Source organism: Mirounga leonina, unplaced genomic scaffold, assembly GCF_011800145.1.
Source record: "Mirounga leonina isolate KUSES-001 unplaced genomic scaffold, KU_Mleo_1.0 Mir_82, whole genome shotgun sequence".
Taxonomy (NCBI): domain Eukaryota; kingdom Metazoa; phylum Chordata; class Mammalia; order Carnivora; family Phocidae; genus Mirounga; species Mirounga leonina.
Genome location: NW_023270825.1, coordinates 51,741,991 through 51,764,464, shown reverse-complemented (window position 1 = coordinate 51,764,464; position 22,474 = coordinate 51,741,991). Strand labels below are relative to the sequence as shown.

The following is a 22,474-nucleotide window of genomic DNA, read 5'->3' as shown; positions in this document are numbered from 1 at the left end:
ATTTGATTAGCATTTGAGTTGCTTCCAGTCTTTTGCTATTATAAACAATACTCTAATAAGCTGTGCATTCACTATTTGAGAAGCAGGTCTGATAGGTCAAAGAGCATGTGTATTTACAATTCTGACAGATATTGAAAAATTGCTTCTTGCACAGACTGTACTAATTTACCTTCTCACTAGTAATGCATGAGAACGGCTTTCCATTCCTCTTAATTTGTAGGAGTGCTGCATTAGGAAAATTAGGCTTTTCCTTTGATGAGTTCCATGTATTCTTTTGTCAGATCACTGCTTATCTTTTGATTGCTTATGGTAGTTGGTATGGGGTAAAACTATCTGGTTGACTTTTTTTTTTTTTTTTAAGATTTTATTTATTTATTTGACAGAGAGAGACACAGCGAGAGAGGGAACACAAGCAGGGGGAGTGGGAGAGGGAGAAGCAGGCTCCCCGCTGAGCAGGGAGCCCGATGCGGGACTCGATCCCAGGACCCTGGGATCATGACCTGAGCTGAAGGCAGTCGCTTAACCAACTGAGCCACCCAGGCACCCTATCTGGTTGACTTTACGATTCTTTTTGTTAGTGTCTTCTGAGTCTTGCATTATAGTTTGAAAAGACTTTCACTAATCAATGATTATCAAATAATCCTCCAAGGTTTCTTTAGGTATATTTTATAGTATAATTTGTTATGCAAAACTCTGATCCATTTGGAATTTATCCTGATGTAAAGTGTGAGCTGTGTCCTACACTACTGAACAAATATCCCTACTTGTTCATCCTTGACTTCTAGGAGCTATTCTTTAATTTTTTTTTTTTTATTTTTATTTTATTTTTTATTTTTTATTTTTTTTTTAAGATTTTATTTATTTATTTGAGAGAGAGAATGAGAGAGAGAGAGAGAGCACATGAGAGGGGGGAGGGTCAGAAGGAGAAGCAGACTCCCCGCCGAGCAGGGAGCCTGATGCGGGACTCGATCCCGGGACTCCAGGATCATGACCTGAGCCGAAGGCAGTCGCTTAACCAACTGAGCCACCCAGGCGCCCTTTTAATTTTTTTTTAAATAACTCTTCTCATTACTGACATCTACTACCCAACTCATGAAATGCTGATGCAGAGAATTACAGTATCATATGCATATTTACCTATTTATAGAGGCTAGCATGCCAGGACTGACATGCTGACACTGAGGAGTTTTTGCCAGTGGAAAGACAACTGATGATGGAGTTGTTGGATTTTTGTCCATACTTGGCAGAATATCATCCTCTTCTGCACTGTCCTGGAGACTTGGCAACTAGAAAACAAATATTTATTACCAGCCAGCAGACAACCCTAAAAATGGAATTTCTCATTATCACGAAATGTTTTTGGGTGGGCTAATAAGTTGTTTTCCTCCTTATAATTTTCCAACTGAGATAACTAAACTAATAGTGGTTACAGAACAGAGCCTTGGCCTTTAAAAAATTTTGGTTCTATTGTGTTAAACAGAGACAATGACGCCTATTTCTAAAAGTTGTGAAAAGACCAGGGGTCAGCAAATGTTCTCTGTAAAGTGTCAGATAGTATTTATTTTAGGCCTTGTGGTCCATACAGTCTCTGTCCCAAATATTCAACTCTGCTGTTGTAGCATGAAAGCAGACATAGCTAAGTAAACAATGAACATGTCTGCGTTCCAATAAAATTTTGTTTCTAAAAAATGTGGCCTGCCAGATGGGACCCATGGGTCATGGTTTGCTTACCTCTGTGTAAATAGAACAAAACAGAACTAATTCATTGATTATTATGCTTGGCACTTAATAGGAACTCAAGCAATAATAAACTTTTCTGTATATACATTTCCAATAAACAGTTCAATCCTTCATTAAGATTTTACCTTCCTTTACATTAAAACCTTACAGAAACCTAAAATGATGGTAGAATTATATAAAGGATATAACCCCTAAAGGACCGTGGTTGTTATGCAGGGAACATAGTAAGAGCCTCAGATGGCTCCTTAAAATACCTCCCTTTATTATTTATGCAATAAATAATTACATAGGCTGAAAGACCCCAGATAATGATGTTACTAAATTCTTAAAGCATTGTGTAGCCTTTTAATATTGGAGATGATGTAACAATATTAAGAAGTAAATTAAAAAATTATCCCCGAAGTTCAGCTCACCAAAACAACTCTGAATTTTTACTTCTATCAGTTGTCTGTATCTATCCATTTTTGCATTAATCTTAATACTCTTAATATTTACATTTATATTCTAGAAATAGTCTCAAATTTGCAATTAATATTTATATTGTATTTGACTGTTTATGAAGAATATCCTTATTGGATATATACATTGCTTCCTGTTTGCTGCTGTAAAGATAAACCTGCAATGAATAACTCTGTCAAGATTTTTGGCTTTGGGGCACCTGGGTGGCTCAGTCGATTGAGAGTCTGCCTTCGGCTTAGGTCATGATCTCAGGGTCCTGGGATGGAGCTCCGCGTTGGGCTCTCTGCTCAGTGTGGAGTCTGGCTCTCCCTCTCACGCTCTCTCAAATAAATAAAATCTTAAAAAAAAAAAGGATTTTTGGCTTCTTTTGAATTTCTTAGGGTAAATTCCAATGAATATAATTAATTTAATGGTTCTTGAACATGGCCATGATGCTTTCCAAAATGTATGATTCATTTTACATCCACTGATGATTGGCTACATCAGTATCTCCACTGCTTTTGTTAGTGGATATTTTAACTTATTTTTACAAAAGATTCTGTAACTTAGAATATATACATATGGGTTACTTAGTTTTCCTTTGATTGTCAGCTAATATAACCACCTCCCCAAGTATTCACTCAGTCTTTTAAATTTTTTTCTTGTCCACTTTTCCCCTGCAATCTTGACAATTTTTTTTAAAGATTTTATTTATTTGAGAGAGAGAGCGAATGAGCATGAGCGGGGGGAGGGGCAGAAGGAGAGGGAGAAGCAGATGCCTCACTGAGCAGGAAGCCTGACACGGGGCTCGATCCCGGGACCCTGAGATCATGACCTGACCCAAAGTCAGATGCTTAACTGACTAAGCCACCCAGGCACTCCTTGACAAATTTTATTAATTCTAGTAACATCTGAATTAGTCCTTCATATTATAAACACTGGCTTTGTTTGTTGAAAATATTTTTTTCCAAATCACTGAAGTTTTTAGTTATATGATTTTTCATACTACAAAAATTCTTTTATACATTCAAATGTCAACTTTGTGCTGCCATTAAATCCCTCCACTGAATTTACTATACAGTAGGTAATACCTTATAAGTTTGCCTCATTGCATATGAAATTTTAAATATATACATTTAGCCTATTTAAACATTTCTGGTTTTTCAGTTTGGCTCTACACCCATTACCTTTGGAACTCACTAACGGGTAGACTCTGGACACTGATGTACTGGCAGACTGCTTCCTACACTATACTTTGGGTCATGTCTGTGGAACTATCAATCCTTGGCCTAAATATTAGGGATGAACACTAACAATACATAAAAATGAAAGATGTAAAAGTCAATATAAAGAAAGCAATGATTTCATGCACTTAAGACTCTTACCAGTACTCTTTGATTCTGCAAAGGTGTTGTACTGAAAAAATCATCATGATCATCTTTTGGCAACTGTTCCAGAAAATCCCTCATTTGCTGCTTCCTTTTAAGAGTTCCCACTTTGGCAGTTATCTTAATAATTTGCTTCTTATCAGCATCACCTATCTTGCCTTAGGAGTCAGCAAAACATTTGATAAGGATTTGGTCATTTATAGTAACTGCTCTAAAGTTAACAGACTTTGTAAAATCTAAATTATATATTTATATTAAGTAAACTCATCCTCTATTAATAAGTCTCCTATATAACAAAAGATTCTTTCTGTACTGGGATCTATGCAATATAATTAGCCCACAAGATACTCATGAAGAAACTACATAAGATTAGCCAGGGTGAGGTGGAAAAGGTCTTTACCCAGTAGGAAAGAAAGGTTACCTCCTACATTCCCCTTGCTGAATGTCTAATTTATTGATTTTGTAAAAATATAAACCTTACTGAATTAGGACAAGGACAGGATATTCCCAAAGGTTAGTATAAGCTCTGTCATAAACCCTGAGCAGGAATGTGTACTCCTGGGGAATATGAAAACTAAATTTATTTTTAATTTTATTATGAATTTCTACCCAAGTGACCTCAAATTAAATTAGACTCTTAGAACAATAATCCAGATACTGAAATCTTTAGATCTAACTGCAGATTTCCTAGAACAAATTCAAAGCACAAGGCTGCTAAGGCTACTATTAATGGAATTAACTATCTAGATAAGACTGAAAAATTAAACAGGTGATCTTCAGAATTCTTTCTAGCTTTAAAATTTGGAGAAAACACCTGTAAGACAATGATACATGGATAAATATATCTAGTGAGTGATTAGAAATCAATACAGAGAACTAGGCAAAAACAATTTACAAAGGTTACCATTTTGGCCTTTGGGATTGACTGTTTTTTTCTTAGTGACAGGTTTCTGGGATCCTTTTTCTCTGGGATCTTCCATGTATTTCCTCTGGCATTCTTCAGCAGATCGAGAACCTACAGCCATAGCTACATCTGACCAGAAACCAGATTTGTGCTTTGGAAGAGATGCAAAAGCACTATGGAAGACCAAAACCAGTTAAAGAACAAGAAATTCAAATCAATAAAAACAACCTCCTGAATACATACCACTAAATCAATGAGATTTATTGAGCTAAAGGAATTTTAACCAAAATCATTCTAGATAACTGGGAAGAAGATACTATTCCTTCCATTCAGTAACTTACTTGAGTGCTTAAAATATGAAGATGTAATTTTACGTATCTGGTAGGTATCTTCTATTTTGTTCTATTCTATGAAACCTGAAATTCATCTCAGGTCTTTCAACATCTTTTTCCTAAGTCCAACTATCAGTGATTTGATCTGCGGGACTCTAGCATGACTAACTTTTCAACACTGTTGCTCAAATCTTACCAGTGCTAAGTATATTGGAAAATGAGCTCTTAGTTATAAATTCTTATTAGAAAGTGTTATTCTTGCTCTCATTCTATCAATTTTACAGAGTGCAATATTTTACATATGATATTTGAGGGAAATGAAAATTGAAAGAGAAAAAAACTGTTAGTCAATATAAGGTAGTCAACCAAGTTAATAAACGAGTTATATTCTGAAAGTTTATTTGTAAATATTTAGAAACTGGTACACATATTTCTGCTTCTCTCCCTCCTCAAACAGATTTTACATATTGTGGTTAAGCTGACATTTCAGCCAGAAAAGATCTACTTAACTCACCAATTAACCTATGCAGCATTATGCTGGTAAATTTTAAAAACCAGCTCTCTGGGGTTAAAAAGCCCTTATTTGTAGTGTTTGCCAATTTCCATATTGTAAATACCTCTATCATGGCTGATTTCAAGCTACCAACGTGATGTCCCTGAATGTGGAGTAAGAAACATGTGATAGGACACAATTACACAGAATTTCCACCACACAGATACAACTGATGTAAAGAACCTTAAGGCTAGATAATAATAATAAATAATAATAAATAATAAATAATAATAAAATGTAAAATAATCAGGAAATGATGAGGTTAGGGTATTACTTAATAAATTTATCTAATTGTAAATCTATATGAATCAACTCTTGTGAACAGGTACAAGAATACCACTCACTCCATTCATAAAAGGAAGACAAATACTTACAGGCATTAAACACTAATGAGTACTCTACTTTTTTGCATAATTAATCATTCTACAGGTGTTCTAAAGTGGAGAGCTAAAAGGATTTGGAGGTCAAGCTTCCCTATTTGTGTACATCGTTAATTTGCAAGTACAGAACTGCCAGAAGGACTATCTTTCATAATAAAAATACTTAATGCATTTAATAAAAAATTAGTCTGTAATTAACACATCTCTACTTTATCCCAGATAATTTTAAAAAGCAAGTATGTCACTGCAATCCTACTTAAAACCTGCTTTTATAGGTGACAGAGGGAGAAAAATACAACTTGCTTTTATAACTCACTAGCATAAAAACCAAAGTATTTAATATGACTTTTACATTGTTCTTGTCTCTCTAATCTCATCCTGTACTGTTCTGCCCTCATTTTCTGTACTCTGGTTATTTTGGCCTTCTCTCAGTATTTCTAAATATGTTTTCTTCCTGTTTCATTTAAAATGAACTTATGTAAATTTGGCTTAAATAATTCTTATTTGTCCTTCACATCTTAGTTCAAGTATCTGCTTACGCTAAGTCAGGTTTCCCTGTTATGTTTTCATAAACCTCTTAGAGTGATTATTTGCTAACTAGGCTATAAGCATGATGAGGAGTATGTAACAGTGGGCTGCAACTAAGACTCACTTGAGGAGCTTACATCAAATGTACAACCAAGCAAATAAGTTACTAAAGTAAGCAAATAGATTTACAGACTCTACCCCTGAAGATTTCAATTTAGTAGGTTTGCAGTAGCAACACTTTGAATTTTTCAAAAGCTCCTCAGGTGATTGTTCTGCCATGCAGTCAGGATTGGAACTGCTTTATGTTCCAAGAAGCATTAAGTATTATATCTAATTAAGAAAGAAGCCTTCTATCTAGTTAAGTGGGGTAGTAGGAATAGGTGATGACAAGGAAGGGTTATAGGAAGGAGTGACTGACATGTGAAATAAAATATGAAGGATGGATAAAATATAACAGGTGAAAATAAGGCAACAGTACTGGCAAAGAAATGAAGATGAGGAGACAGGACATAAGGTTAGGGAATAGAAAGTAGTCCATATTTGTAATATGGTAAACTTCAAAGGCATGGCTGCAGGTTAGAGCTTTGAGAAAAACTAGAAAATCAGAGCCCAAACCCAAGCCTGCCATATCTAAATATTTTAATAGTATGCAGTCTAGGTACCTTAACATTTTTTTTAAGGTATCATACTAGTAAAATTGTCTTTTTGGATATGGTTCTGTGAATCTTAATATAAAGATTTGTATAACCACAATCACAATTAGGATGCATAACAGTTCCATTACACTGAAAAAATTCCTAGTGCTTCCTCTCTCTTGTCCACCACTATAACCACTGGCAATCATTGATCTGTTTTCTTAGTTTTTTCTTTCCAGAATGGAGTTCTGGAAATGGAATTATACAGTATGTAACCTTTTGAGCTGGCTTTTTTTTTCATTCAGCATACTGCCTTTGAAATTCATTCAGGTTGTTACATATATCAATAGTTCTTACTTTTCATTACTCAGTAGTCCATTTGTTCTAACTGTACCATGATTTATTTATGTAGAAAGTTCCATAGAAATCAACAGAGATGAGCTCCATAAAACCACCCCATAAAGCTATTTGTGAACTTCTGTGCTCACATCACAAATTTTGACTTATTTTCATTTTTGTTCAGTTCAGTATTTTTTCTCCCAAGACTTCTTCTTCTTTGACCCATGGATTATTCACAAGTGTGTTATTAACTTTCAACTGCTTGGAAATGTTCCTGTTAGCTTTCTTTTATTGATTTGTGGTTTAATTCAACTATGATGAGAACAAACACCCTATGCATGACTTCAGTCATTTTAAATTTGTTTTTATGACCTAGTCAATGTTCTATCTGGTGAATGATCCACCTACCCTAGGAAAAGAATGTATTTTTTCCCCTACTGTTGGGTGGACTGTTCTACAGATGTTGATTAGATAGTTGGTCGATGGTGTTTTCAGTTCTTCTATAGCCTTGCTAATTTTCTGTCTACTAGTCAGTCAATTACAAGAGAAAAGCATTGAAGTTTCCAACTACAAATGTGGTTTTACCTATCTTTTCAGTTCAGTCATTTCCTTTTAGTTCTCTGATTTTGATTCATGTATTTTGAGGGGTTTTTTTTGTTAGGTGTATATACATTTAAGATTGTTGTCTTCCTGGTGAACTGACATTTCTTTTATCCTTGATAATTTTCTTGGTACTAAAATCTTTGACAGGTTTTAGTACAGCCATTTCAGCTATGAGTTTCCATGGTATTTTTCTATCCTTCTACTTGTAACTTACCTATTCATATTTGATGTTCTCTTACATGGCACTATAGCAGGGATGTTTTTGAATTCATTCTGACACTGTCCTAAATGGTACATTCAGACCACTAACATAATGTAATTATGTTTGGATTTAGGTCAATCATTTTATTTGCTTTCTGCTTTGTTCTGTTTTCTATTTCTCCTTTTCTGTCTTCTTTTGGGTTAAACTTTTTTTAGTGTTTCATCTATTATATATTTGAAAATACCTCTGTCTAGTTTCTTAGTAGTTGCTCTAGGAATTACAATACTTAATAGTCTACTTAGAATCAATATTTTACTGCTTCAAGTAGAATAGAAAATTTACCATCATAAGTCTCTTCATCCTTCCTCTTTATCTTGTAGCTGTTTTACGTATTAAACTTACATATACTCAAAACTCCAACATAAAATGTAGTATTTGCTAACCATTAAACACTTTAAAGAACTCAAGAAAACAGTCTGTTGTATTTATCCAGATAGTTACCATTTATCTTGTTATTCCTTCATTTCTGATATTGACTGCCTCCTTCGTCATTTGCATTCCGTTATTGAGCCTATCTAGTAAGTTTTTTATTTTGATTATCCTATTTCCCAGTTCTAAAATTTTCATTTGAGCCTTCTTTTTTATCTTCTATGTCTGAGATTTTCTAAATTTCTGTCCAAGAATGTTTTAGTTCCTGGAGCTTTTTTTAAAAATTTTTGACTGAGGGGCGCCTCGGTGGATCAGTCATTAAGCATCTGCCTTTGGCTCACGTCATGATCCCAGGGTTCTGGGATACAGCCCCACATCCCATTTCCTGCTCTGTGGGAAGCCTGCTTCTCCCTTTCCCACTCCCCTTGCTTGTGTTCCCTCTCTCGTTGTCTTTGTCAAATAAATAAAATCTAAATAAATAGATAAATTTTTGACTAAAAAAGTCTGCTCTTATTGGCTGACTAAGCTACTTGAGAGGGATGAAGTGGGAGGAGTGGGTGGCCGGGATGCTCGGCCTGCAGTGCTTCACAAGCCTGTAGGTGGTGAAGAACTGGCCCAGGTGTGTCCAATCATCTCGGGCTTGATTTCCATCTGGTTGAAGGTCTTGCCCTTGTAGACACCCACCAGGCTGCCCACCCTCTTGGGCATGATGATCATGTCCCGCAGGTGCTCCTTAACCACCTCGCGCTATGCCTTGGGGGGAGCTTTCTTCTTGGCCTTCTGCAGGCGCTCCAGCAGTGAACGTGGCTTCCTCCGCAAACCGTGGTTCAGCCTCCGCTGCTGCTGGGCGCTGTACCAGGGGCTCCTGGACTGTCCAACAGCTGGTCGAGGTCTGCGCCGCAGTAGCTGAACTTGGAGGGGGTGCGCTTCTTCTGCTCCACTTCTGCCATCTTGTCAGCTCTTCTAAAGGCTCCTGGAGCATTTTAATATACCTGCTTCAGGGTCTTGTCAGGTAATTACAACAGCTGTATCATCTCAGCATTAGCATCTTTTTTTTTTTTTTTTCGTGAGTTGAAATTTTCCTCTTCATATACTGAGTAATTCTGGACTATTTCCTAGGCATTCTGAAATACTGTAAAACTCTTGGTCATGTTTATCCACGGAGAATGCTTATGTTTTTGTTTTAGTAGGCAGTCAATCTGGTTGTAACCTGAGCTATTAATTCCAATCAGTCTTTCGTGGTTGTAATTTTAGTATGTCCTATTTTTAAAGCTTTGCAGTGCTATTAAAATAATCCTGTGTGGGGGACACTGAGTGGCTGGCTGGCTTAGAAACTGGGTGGCAGTCTACCTCTTAGTTCAGTTGTCAGTCTTGGGTATGCTGTTTAGGATCAAATCCTCACATGTGCAACTCAGGGGTGAGCCCAAAAGTTCATCAACAACTTTATATAGGGTTGCTTTCCCTAGCTCCTCCCTTTGCAATTTTTAGTTCCCCAGGGTTCCTGTTTTGGGTTCTCTGGCAGAAACCTAGGGTTTTAGTTACCCAGCTCTGCAGTACACTTCATACAACTGTATCTTTCTGCAGTGCCAAGCACAAAGGACAGAAAGAGAAAAATGCAACACAAAAACAGGTTGCCCTACCCTTTTTTTTTTTTCTTAAAGATTTTACTTATTTGACAGAGAGAGAGAGCATGGGGCTGGGGTGGGGAGAAGGGGCAGAGGGAGAGGGAGGAGCAGACTCCTCACTGAACGGGAGCCTGACACAGGGCTTGATCCCAGGACCCTGACTGAGATCATGACCTGAGCTGAAGGCAGACACTTAACTGAGACATGCAGGCACTCCAGTTGCCCTCCCCTTTTGAGACCTATATGTAATTGGAAGGTTTCCTACTTTCAGAGTTTTAGGTACATGTGGGCTCCACATGCTGCTGTGATTTTCACCCTTGCAGGATTACATGGAGACTGTGACGTAAGAGAAAGGAGAAAAGAAAAAGAGAACTGGGGGACTTCTACTGTTTCTGAGTGTTAATCGTCCCCTTTCCTTCTCCCCAAGCCAGAAGTGGAGGGCTTTTCTTTGAACTCTTAGTCATGCCTCAGTGCCCACTTCTAAGTTTTAAGTGGCCTTAATCTAGGTTAAGGAACACCAGAGGGAAAACTAGAACTATGCCCCCACTTCATTTCACTTAAAATTCTGGTCTTTCTCGATCAGCCTGCTACTATGTATCTTCCTTTTTTTTTTTTTTTTTTTTTAAGATTTTATTTATTTATTTAGACAGAAAGAGACACAGCGAGAGAGGGAACACAAGCAGGGGGAGTGGGAGAGGGAGAAGCAGGCTCCTGGCCGAGCAGGGAGCCCGATGCGGGGCTCGATCCCAGGACCCTGGGATCATGACCTGAGCCAAAGGCAGACGCTTAAGGTCTGAGCCACAAAGGCGCCCCTACTATTTACATTTCCTGAGTCAACAAAAAGCTGTTCCATGCATTCTGTTTATAGCTGCAAAGAAAAAAAGACTAGAATTTGCTTTCCTTGTCTTATTGGGAACTGGAATCTTAATTTCAGGCATTAAAATAATCGTAGATGATATGGATATACAGTAAAGGTTGAAAACCTTTACTATAACAAAATGATGGGAGATATAGCTGAAAAGGATAAAGTAAAAGTATTGTATGCTGTCAATGCAAGGCAGAAGGATCTCTATATAATTTGAAGATTGGTAAGAATGCAGGGAAGGTTTCTGATGTTAGAAGCACAATTACACATTAAAATTAATCTGGAGATACATAAAACAGATTACACAGATGCAAACAAAGTAAAAATACAAGGCTACTTCCATGGCAGGCATTAGAAGTCTGAAAAAGAGTAGTGTGAAGAGAAAGGGTGCAGATGGAATGATCCTGTGGAAAAATTTATAGCTCCTTGAGAACTACTTTGATTTAAAAACAAAAATCAATAATGATAAAGTTTAAACCTAGTTGACTGAAAGTATTACATTTTCAGAATCAGGAATGTCAGGCCAAGTAGATTGGCAGGGGAAAATAAGTTTAGTTTTTGACATACTAAGTTAGAATCTCTTGCAAGTGAGATTTATGGAGAGATGCCCAATAGGCAAAAGGAAATACAAATCTTTTTTTTAAGATTTTATTTATGAAAGAGAGAAAGAGAACACGAGTAGGGAGAGGGAGAAGCAGGACCCTGGGATCATGACCTGAGCCAAAAGCAGACATGTAACCGACTGAGCCACCCAGGTGCCCCATGGGAAATACATATCTAAATATAAGAATTCAGGACTAGGGATACAGATTTGGGAATCCCTGTTCAAAGAGTAAAGTTAGAACTATGGAAGGAAAAGATCACTGAAGACTACATTATCACAGCAAGAAATCAGCCAAAACCAAGAACTCTGGAGAAGGAAAATTCTCTGCCTGAAAATAAGACAGAGAAGGAACATTTAGGAAAATGAAAGAGAAGAAACAGTGGCACAGAGATTTCAAGAGTGTTTCAAGAAGGTAGATGTGAAAATAAATTCTAAATGTTATAAGGTTAGGGAGCACTCAAGAAAACGAATCCCTGATCGTGGTATGTTTCTATATTCTCTCTTATCAATCACATCTTCCTTTCTTTCTATTAGATCATTCCCATCAGCACACCACCATACTCTGGCTTGAGTCCTCTTACAAACAAACAAATAAGCAACCAAACATACATTTTCCCTTATCTTCACACTCTTCTATTACCTATCCATTTTTTTGTTCCCTATCACTGCCAATTTCTTGTGTTATCAACCTAGGTTGTCTTTACTGTCTCATTCACTCTCCATTGCTCAACTATGCTCTAGCTTCCAATGCTACTGCACTACTCAAACTGCCTGTCAAGTCTATGCAGCTAAACCCAATTCTTGTCATACTTGGTTTATTAGCAGCACTGACCATGAAACCTTGGATGGATCACCTAATTTGTGAGGCTATTTCTACTCTGCAAATGCAGGGGAAAAGACCATATTAAATAATCTGCAGGTCTGAATTCAGCTTTAAGGTTTTGTAATAGTAAATTTAACTATAAAATATTTCTTAAAATATGATGATCTGAGACAGCAGCATTTGTTAAAATTTTTTTCCCCACCTTAATTGAGGTATAATTGTCAAAACTGTATAAAGTGCACATGGGATCTCTTGATATACATGTTCAGTGTGAAATGACAACCACAATCAAATAACACATCCACCCCCTCACATAGATACCCTTTTCTTGAGGGGGAGGGTAGCTGTCTTGAAAGATTAAATGGGAAAGAAAGGAAAATTAACTTTTCTTTTGCTTATATGCAAGCTGTAGTACCTAGTAGAAAGTTATCTAGTTAGTACCTAGTACCTAGTTAGAAGTTATCTGTATTCTCCCTCCATTCTTTGTATAAATTTCTCTCCACGTGTTTTTGGATATCTTCCATATTAATGATTAGAGGTCACTAAATCAGCTTGTTATTGGAATTTTTAGGTCTTCAACTGTTTTGTGGCCACTCTAGATATTTCAGAGTCAAATATAACTACTTACCAATGAAGTTTCTGTAATTCCTTCTCATTCCATTCTTCATCCTGAATTATACCAGGAAAACATTCAAAGGAATGCCTATTTGTCTCATTAGATCCCATTGCCTCAATAATTGGAGACTCATTCCTAATACCAGATTTCTGAAGATTTTCTTTAGCAGAACATCTAGCTTTCTTTTGTTTGATATAAAATTCACTTTCACTTTCTTCAGTTTCAGATTCAGAAATCACTGGGATTTTCTTTGCGGTGGTTCTTGTGCTTTTCTTCGGGTAAACCACTGTTTCTTTGGTATTCCTTACTCTGGTTTTCTTAGCAATTTCAGCTTTCTTTCTAATTCCCTCTTCTGTTTCGCTTTCTTCACTAGACAAATCTGATGAGGACTGATGCTCATAAAATGACATAGATGCATTTCTGATTTTCTTCAATTTTGGAAACAACCTTGTATTTTTCTTAAAATCAGAGGTGACCGTTTGTTCCTTTTTAGGACTAGATATTTTGATTTTCTGGTTGACTGTGACTAAATCACATTCACTGCAATCTTCCTTTTTTTTATTTTTATGATCCACACTATACTCAAATGCATTTTGGAAGGTCTTTGTGGGCTTACTGGACAAATGTGCAGTTCCATTTAAGTCTGATTTACTTTCTTTTTGATGCTTTGGCACTGCAAAATCTGTTACTGCTTTAATGGTGCCATAGGACAGATTATACTTCATGCATTTTTGTTCTATCACTTTTTTAGACTTAAGTGGTGTCACTAAAATATAAGCTTCCTTCTGATTAGGAGCCATATGTTTTCTTTCTTCGTCTGAGAAAAACAGTTGTCTTGAGGTTAGAATGTCAACGGATACATTCGATTCTTCAGTTCTCTCTTTAATTTCATAAGACAAAACCAAACATCAAAATCTCAGATTAGCTACAAAGCACAAAATTTTTTTCTAAAATATATTTTTTCCCCCATAAACTCCATTGTACATACTACTGTCATTATTAGTCTTCCTGAAGTACCAGTCTGTTCAGATTACTGCCCCTTCAATTGTAAACTTATTTTTTAAATCAACTGGCTCGTGACTTCTTACAGTCTACTTAGTATACAGATAAACTCCTCTGTCTGGCCTTCAATGTAGTTCTAATCTCACTGTACTCAATCTGAACCGTATTCTATGTCTACGAGACCACTATTTCTCCCAATTTTCTTGATTCTCAACTTTCACTAATATCATCTACTTGGAAAGTTTTCTTCACTCACAAACCAAATCACTATTTGCTTTATTTATTTTTAAAGATTTTATTTATTTTACAGAGAAAGAGACAGCCAGAGAGGGAACACAAGCAGAGGGAGAGGGAGGGGGAGAAGCAGGTTCCCACAGAGCCGGGAGCCCAATGCGGGGCTCGATCCCAGGACCCTGGGATCATAACCCGAGCCAAAGGCAGATGCTTAACAACTGAGCCACCGAGGCACCCTTCGCTACTTGCTTTAATTCCATTCTCTAATCTGCCTCGTCCACAAACTTTGTCCTGATTCCCTCAACTGAAAGTTCTTGAAATTTCCAGATTACTTTTAAATAATACCATGTTTGACAATGTGCCCTGCATTATAAACACAAACTTGTCTTATCTTTGAACTAGACTGCAAAAAAATCCTAAATAGTAAGAATTTTGTCTTCATTTTTGGATTTTTTTGTTGTTGTTGGAGTTAGTACATAGCCTTTCAAATATGCAATAAATGATAAATAAGTGTTAAATCAACTCTTTAGAGATAAAATATTTAGGTGACATAAAAAACCACTAGGGTTGCTAAAACCTTACTAGGTATGTAATTCCTTACATGAAATGCAAGCTATCCTAGTTAGGGGAACAAGGAACTCTATTGTGTGGCCCCATTATCATCCCTAATGGTGGCAATGGAAATACAGTTTTGCTGAGTTGCCCAAACTCCATGAAGCATCATGGGATAACAATCAAACCAGAACTTGGGAATCTTTATTATATTGTGTCACTAGTTAAAGAAAGAAAATTAAAATGAGAGAAATTCTCCAATTTGCAACTTAAGAAACCAGAAGCCAAACTAACTGAACTTCTAATTATAAATTATCCAATTGCAATTATAATATATACAAATTATAAATCATCACACCAATTGTCATAGTGAAATACTGCAACAACCTACACATTATGTACCATTTTACAAGAATGATAAAATGAAAGCCTGATGAGTAAAGTTGGATGCTGGAGAGAAAAGAAGCCACTAAATTATAATTCATGGAGAAGTGGTACTAATCAAAAGTAATCAAGAAAGTTTCTACAAGATTTCTCAAGGGAATCATCTATCTTCCTGAGGGAAGTGTTTTCTTTTAATTCCTCACATAAATCTGATTCAAATGTTCAATTGGCAATTTGAAAATTTTGAACTTTCTAATTTTAAACAAAATACTTTTATTCTGAATATTTTTATTCATTTTATTAAATAATCTGAATAAAGATTCATCCTATCTGGATACTTTAACCTAAATTGCATGATCCTGATAGTCTAAATAGTATTGTTTTTCCTCTCTACTTCTTTAAACACTTAGTAAATGTTCTTCACTTTCACTTCCTTTCACTTAAAAGAAACAAACTGAGGGTTGTTGGAATGGTCGGGGTGGGAGGGATGGGGTGGCTGGGTGATGGACACTGGGGAGGGTATATGCTATGGTGAGCGCTGTGAATTGCGTAAGACTGTTGAGTCACAGACCTGTACCTCTGAAACAAATAATACATTATATGTTAAAAAAAGAAGACGACGATAGCAGGAAGGGAAAAATGAAGTGGGTGAAATCAGACGGGGAGACAAACCATGAGACTATGGACTCTGAGAAACAAATTGAGGGTTTCAGAGGGGAGGGGGTTGGGGGGATGGGTTAGCCTGGTGATGGGTATTAAAGAGGGCACGTTCTGCATGGAGCACTGGGTGTTATACGCAAACAATGAATTATGGAACACTACATCAAAAACTAATGATGTAATGTACGGTGATTAACATAACATAATAAAAAAAGAAATAAAATAAAAATGCTACTAAGCTGATGGATTTAACTCAATATGAAATTTTAAACTTGCTAATGTATAGAGACAAGGCTCTTTAAATTCTGGTATGCAGATTTCAATGAAATCGTACTGAAAATCGACACACACAGCTAAATGATGGCATTAATTTCATTAAAAGATTCATAGTCTTTAAACATTTCTTTACAATGTAAATCAATAAAGATATATCACCTTAAACATTCCAAAAAGCATATTTAAAATAATGTATAGTTTTGTTATTAAAAAATTAGGGGTGCCTGGCTGGCTCAGTTGGTACAGCATGTGACTCTTGATGTCGGGGTTGTCAGTTTGAGCCCCATGTTGGGTGTATAGTTTACTTAAGAGAAAAAAAGTTTAAAAAATAAATAAATAAAAATTATTTAGTATCTAGATTAAGGGAGGCAAACCTGCAAGTAAATATGGTATGTAAGGTAATAGATTATTTTATTATGCAAATTATGTTATATAGAAAAACAAAACCCTATTGTACACCTGAAACTAATAACACTGTATATGCTTCAATTAAAGAAAAAAAAGGTATTCTAAAAAAAACCCATAAAAAAAACCAACAAAAACCACCCCCAACATTTATAAACATTGAAATACCTGGTTTACCATTTTAGATTTGGAAATTTATGAGACCACTTATTATATATTTGACATAATTTTATTATATGTTTAATATAATATTATGTACTATTATTATATTAAAAACATTTCAAGTAAGAGCTGTCTGCTTAATATAAAACCTATAAAGATATATTACCTTGCTTCTGACTTTTAATTATCGTTTCATTTGTTCTTTCACAATTTCCAAGTTTCTTTGAAGACAAGTTTTCACATTCTTTCTTTCCAATTAATTCCTTCAAAACAAAAAGACAGCTTTTTATTTTATTTAAAGATTTTTTTATTTATTCATTCGAGACACAGAGATAGAGAGAGAGAGATTGAGAGCATGAGCAGGGGGAGAAGCAGACTCCCCATGGAGCAGGGAGCCTGATGCGGGGCTCGATCCCAGGATCCTGGGATCATGACCTGAGCCGAAGGCAGACGCTTAACTATCTGAGCCACCCAGGCGCCCCAGCTTTTTATTTTAATAAACCTATAAACATGACCTCAAGTATTTTCACAGTATGTATCAAGCATATAAATATCTAGGTACTTTTAGTTCTACAAATTTCATTAATGGAGGCATTCAGAAACTCATTTCCAAAAGCTTAAGCTTTTGGAAGCACCATGTGGATAACCAGTATGTTAGATATTTCCTTTATTGATTTAATACCTGTGATATGTCAAGTGTGCACATGCGTGCACACACACAAACACATTTTATTTAAGCCTTACTCTAAGAGCTAAACTTTCTGTTATTATTGACTGAACTTTTCCAATGAGACACGGAGAAAATAAATATCAAGAGATTGTCAAGATGAACAAAAGGCTGATATTTAACAGAATTCATGATTTCTAGTTTGGTCCCGAACCTTTTTAGTAGCATCACACCACCACTCTACATTATCACAGTGTACAGTAAAAGCTTACCTGATTAGATAAGTCATTTCCTCCTCCATTTTGAAAAGTATTATTTACTTGGTCATCTGGGAGACTTAACGGTGGTTTATTTTGGCAATTACCATGGCACACGTTCAATTCTGTGGCTCCTGGCAACCTACCGCGCTTAGCATTTTTCACTTCTATGTGTACAAAGATGGAGATATCAATAAATTATTATATAGAAGATAAGCTGCCTTTCCACATTAAAGAATTCACTTTCAAAAACTATTATCTAGAAAGAGTAGTAAGTTAGTGTTCATACTTTTTTCCAGCAGGGGGTAGGGTGGGATGTGAGGCAGATTATAGTTTTGGCAAAGAGTTGACACAACAGTTCTGCCAGCTACCTTTATAGCAATGGTCATTCAAAAAAACATGCCATTCCCTCCATGAAAGCAAACTGGTTTTGTCTAGTAACAAAAATGTAATTTAGTATAAAAATTTAAGCATCTGTAATATAGGTCTAAGGTAGGTTGTTAGCCTAAATACTTAAGTCTAGGAAACAGAACAATCATCTTTCATTGACATGTTCATTAGTGTTCTTGATTGTGATGAACTAAAATGTAATATTTAAAGAAGTAAGCAGAATGCTCACTATGAGCAGACTGCACTGTAGTTTTTCAAGTATAAAAAATAAGAATTTTAGGGCAGTGTAAGTCAAAAACTCAATATGATATAAACAGATAAATGTGGAGCTCATGTAAGAATTTACCACCATACCAGGAGAAGAAAAAAGAGCAAACATACCCAAATGACAACAATCAACGTCGTAAGTAGTGCTGGCTCTTTGGAGGACATCTGTTTGGTTTTCTCTTGCATTATTTTTTGATGATTTTCGTATATCAGGGACAAATCTTCCAGTTTTCTGTTTTTGTCTGGCCTTTCCCTCTTTCTTTTCACAAGCCCTAAAAACAAGTATAGTATTTTTCCTCTAATATTTGTTCTCAAAAAACAAAAACAAAATATACAAATAAAGTCCCTCAGATAAAGCTTCCCCCCACCCAGCAAAGATTACCTTTAATCTTACATTATTTAAGCCTTTATGACTTCTACCTCTTCCCCCACAAAGAACTGAAGGACAACAGCTAAATCAAAAGAATCAAATAAAACCTTGTAAGTGTTTACTACTCTATGCTCTTTTATTTTCTACTTAGGCTAATACTGTAAGAAAATTACAGGACAATTGTTGCCAGTTGCCTATTTTTGGAAATAAATTTTACTGAAACACCGCCACATTCATTCATTTAAGTACTGTCTATGGTTGCTCTTCTGTTACAAAGGCAGAGTTGAATAGTTGATAGAGGCAGTATGCCCATAAAAACACTTCCTATCTGGCTCTTTACAGGACCACCCCCTCCCCGCATTACAAGTTATACAATTATACTGTGATTAATTAACTTATATCACTGTATCCTCTATGAGTTCCTTTAATGGCAAGAATTAATCAAATTTTCTTTGCTTTCCCTGTGCCAGCACAGGGTCTGCTAAGCAACTGACAATAACTACTGAAGGAATGAATGAAAGAAAAAAGGACCAAGAACTCTACACTCATGTTTAACAGCAACATGCCTCTTAAAGGGTGGTTGAATGAGGATGCTCCCTGAAATGTCAACAGTGTTTTTTCTTTTAGATTTATTCCATATGACAGAAATTCTAGTAAAGTATTACTGCTTTCTAAAAATCCAAAATCAGAGAGAACTTCAAAACTAGCATTCCCTGCCCCCCAAAAGAAATTAAAACCAATTTACATTGGTTATATGAACAGATATATTTGTAAAAGCCCCTCAAATTATATACCTAAAATGGGTGCATTTTATCAAATGTAAATTATACCTTAATAAAGTTACTTTTTTAAAAGTTAAGAAGTACTTTACCTTAATTGTTCTAGAAAATTATCAATATGCTCTTTCCATTTTTCTGGAAAGCCAAACATAAACTTCCTTATGAGATAGTTTGGATATCCTATTTAACAATAAACAAACAAAAATTATCTAAAAGCCAAGAATTTTAAAGACATGTCATTGGTTCATCATTGAAAAAATATATACTTATTGCTCACTTTGTGCCAAGCACTGCCACAGACATTAAGGATTCAGCAGTTAACAAAACAAAAATTCCTGCCTTCATGGAATTTGCCTTTTAGTGTGAAAGAGAAAGCAAACCAATAAATAAACATCTTGTTTGTCAGATGGTCGTCAATGCTATGGAGAAAAATTATGTAGTCAATGGGCAAAGGGATACTAGTGTTTTTATGCTGGGGAAGGAAGAGGGGTGCAGGCAGCATTTTTAAAAAGGAGAGTCAGAGAGGTTCACTGAAATAGCATTATTTGAGTAAAGCTTTGAAGGACATGAGGGAGAGAGCCATGTGGCAATAAGGGATTAAAACACTAGAAGCAGAGGGGACGAAATAAAAGGCTATGAGGTAAGAGTGTGCCTGGCCTGATGTAAAAATTAGTATAGTTGGAGTGGAGTGAAAGAAGCTAGTACTAGGAAACTACTCAGAAGGGAATAGAGGCAGTAGGGGAACAAAGAAGATGGTAAGGCTTTGGGGTCATTTTATGGACCCAGTCTTTTACTTTGAGTGAGATGGGAAGCTATAGAAAGACCTTCAGCGAGGGAGCCACAGGATTTGACTTACTTTAACGGGACTGTATTAGCTGCTATTTCGAGAAGTCTATGGAAATACAAGTGAAGAAATAATGAGACCAGTTAGGATTCTGCAATGGTTCAGACGAAAGACAAGGGAGGTCTGGACCGGAGAGGTCAGCAGAGGCCTGGCTTCCCGATAAATTATGGAGATAATGCCAATAGGATGTACTGACCCACTAAGTGTGGGTGTGAGAGAGACTGAAGATTCAAGATGCCTCCAAGGATTCTGGCTAGCCACTGGAAATAAGGAAAGACGGGGGATCTACCTAAGCAGATTTCAGGGAGAAGACCAGGTTTTAGACATATCAAATTTGAGATGCCTGCAGACATCCTAGTGGAGATGTCAAATGGGCAGATGGAAAATGAATTGAGTGGCTTGGGGAGTTTTTTTGGTGAGAGATAGAAATTTGGCATTTGTCACCATACAGATGAAAGTTAAAGCCTAAAAGAAATCAGCACATCACTGAGTGTATACAAAGAGCCACAGTCTACCCCATTCCTTAGAGGCAAAGAAGAAAGAGCAAAATAAGCAAATAAACTAAGAAGGAATAGAGAGTAAGACAGCATGAAAATCTGAATACAGTGTTCCAGAAGGCAAATAAAGAAGTATTTCAAGGAGGTAAGTAGGACTAACTGTGATAAGCATATACTAGATTTAGCAATGTGGGGGCCCCTGGTAACTCTGATAAGGACTGTTTGGTAAAGAATTGCAGTTTAAGTCATGATTAAAGAGAATTTTTTAAAAATGGGAAAGAATTCAAGGAATCAGAATCTTCTGAGCAGTTTTGCTGTAAACAGTAGCTGAAATAAGTGGGGTTAAAAGGGTTTAAAACTGTTTTGACAGGATAAGGGAGAATACTGGAGTGATATCCTTGAGTGAAAGAGGGAAAATGGAAAGAAGGGTACAAATGGATAGGCTGACACAGACAGGAACATGGACAGTTCAGAACAAAAGTAGATACAGACGCAAGCAGCTCAGTAGATGTGATGGTGAAGTTCTCTTCTGAGTGTTTCTATTGCTCAAGCACTCCCCTCCCTCCCCCAGCACCTCTCCTGTGAGAGGAAAAAAGGAGGTATTGAAAATTTGTAAAAATGCGCAATAGCCATCAAGGAGGATGGGAGAGTGAATGCAATAGGGAAATGCGGTAGGATGCCAAGTGGCACCAAGAGACAACAACTTGTTGCTGGTAATCACAAACTTAAAGTAAAATAATCATGTGTGTTCTTCTTCAGCCACATTACTGTGCACAAGGCATAGGCAGAAAATTAGATTATAACAGGACTGGGGTTGTGCTGGGCAGGTTCAACAAACTAGAGAGTTAAATTATAGCCTTATAAAACAATTCCTCACAAAACATTTCACTTGTATTTTTAAAAATCACTGGACTTATTTAAACTGTCAATAAGGGTGATTAAATCAGAGAAGAATAGTCAACACATAATAGTTTTACACAATGTGGTCAATTCTGTTTTAATTTTTTTGAGTCATAATTTTAAAACACCTAATTAAGAATAAAAAATAGATATCACTTAGAAATATGATTAATTGCTTCATTTAAAGTAATTTATAATAATGACAGTCATTACCTGCTTCCTTCATGGAAATCCGGTCTATCATCCCTTTTAAAATATAAATATTTCCTGATAAAGTCCTAAGTCTGTTGTGCTTAATCCGTTCTATAATGACATTACTGTGCCAATATATGTTAGGGATGTCTCTAGGAGAAAATTAAAGGCCAAAGTATTCACATTTTACCAGTAATCACAATGTACATATATAAGTTTACAAACTTTTAATAATAGAAAGTAATAAATTCGCACTCCAGCTACATTAGCAGTATTATTCATTTAAATACAAAACATCTGAGGGCCAAATATTGTAGCAGAACTCAACTGCCTAGCTAATGTGATCCTCAGAGTATGTACCAAGAAACTGTACTGTGGCCAAACCAAATCACTAATAAAAAATTTATCATTAGCAAGGAAGCAGGGGCCTTCTCTAAATAACTGGCGCAGACAATGCTTGCAACTTCATCTTAACTGATGCCAAGTTTCTAAAGAATGTCTTCCTGTCCCCTCCTCAGGGCCTATACTATGTTAGCTTTCATGCAGTTAAATACTTTGGATTCCTCTAATCCTGCAGGGTTTTGTTTTTTTTTTACCCTCACTACCCATCCAAGTATTTTTACCTTCCTCTT

At 36.1% G+C, this 22,474-nt stretch overlaps 1 protein-coding gene and 1 pseudogene across 1 annotated transcript in view; both read right to left on the bottom strand.

Annotated features, from left to right (window-relative positions):
* Positions 1-22,474, bottom strand: part of MIS18BP1 (MIS18 binding protein 1) — a 46,789-nt gene that overhangs the window by 7,083 nt on the left and 17,232 nt on the right. Inside the window, exons 6-14 of the mRNA XM_034992391.1 lie at positions 21,864-21,994; positions 19,502-19,589; positions 18,375-18,532; positions 17,619-17,770; positions 16,846-16,942; positions 13,017-13,884; positions 4,471-4,643; positions 3,564-3,724; positions 1,138-1,286 (exon numbers count right to left, since the gene is read on the bottom strand). Coding sequence (XP_034848282.1) covers positions 1,138-1,286; positions 3,564-3,724; positions 4,471-4,643; positions 13,017-13,884; positions 16,846-16,942; positions 17,619-17,770; positions 18,375-18,532; positions 19,502-19,589; positions 21,864-21,994 — 1,977 coding nt within the window. The remainder of the gene's footprint in view (positions 1-1,137; positions 1,287-3,563; positions 3,725-4,470; positions 4,644-13,016; positions 13,885-16,845; positions 16,943-17,618; positions 17,771-18,374; positions 18,533-19,501; positions 19,590-21,863; positions 21,995-22,474) is intronic.
* On the bottom strand, positions 8,998-10,146 carry LOC118002107 (annotated as a pseudogene).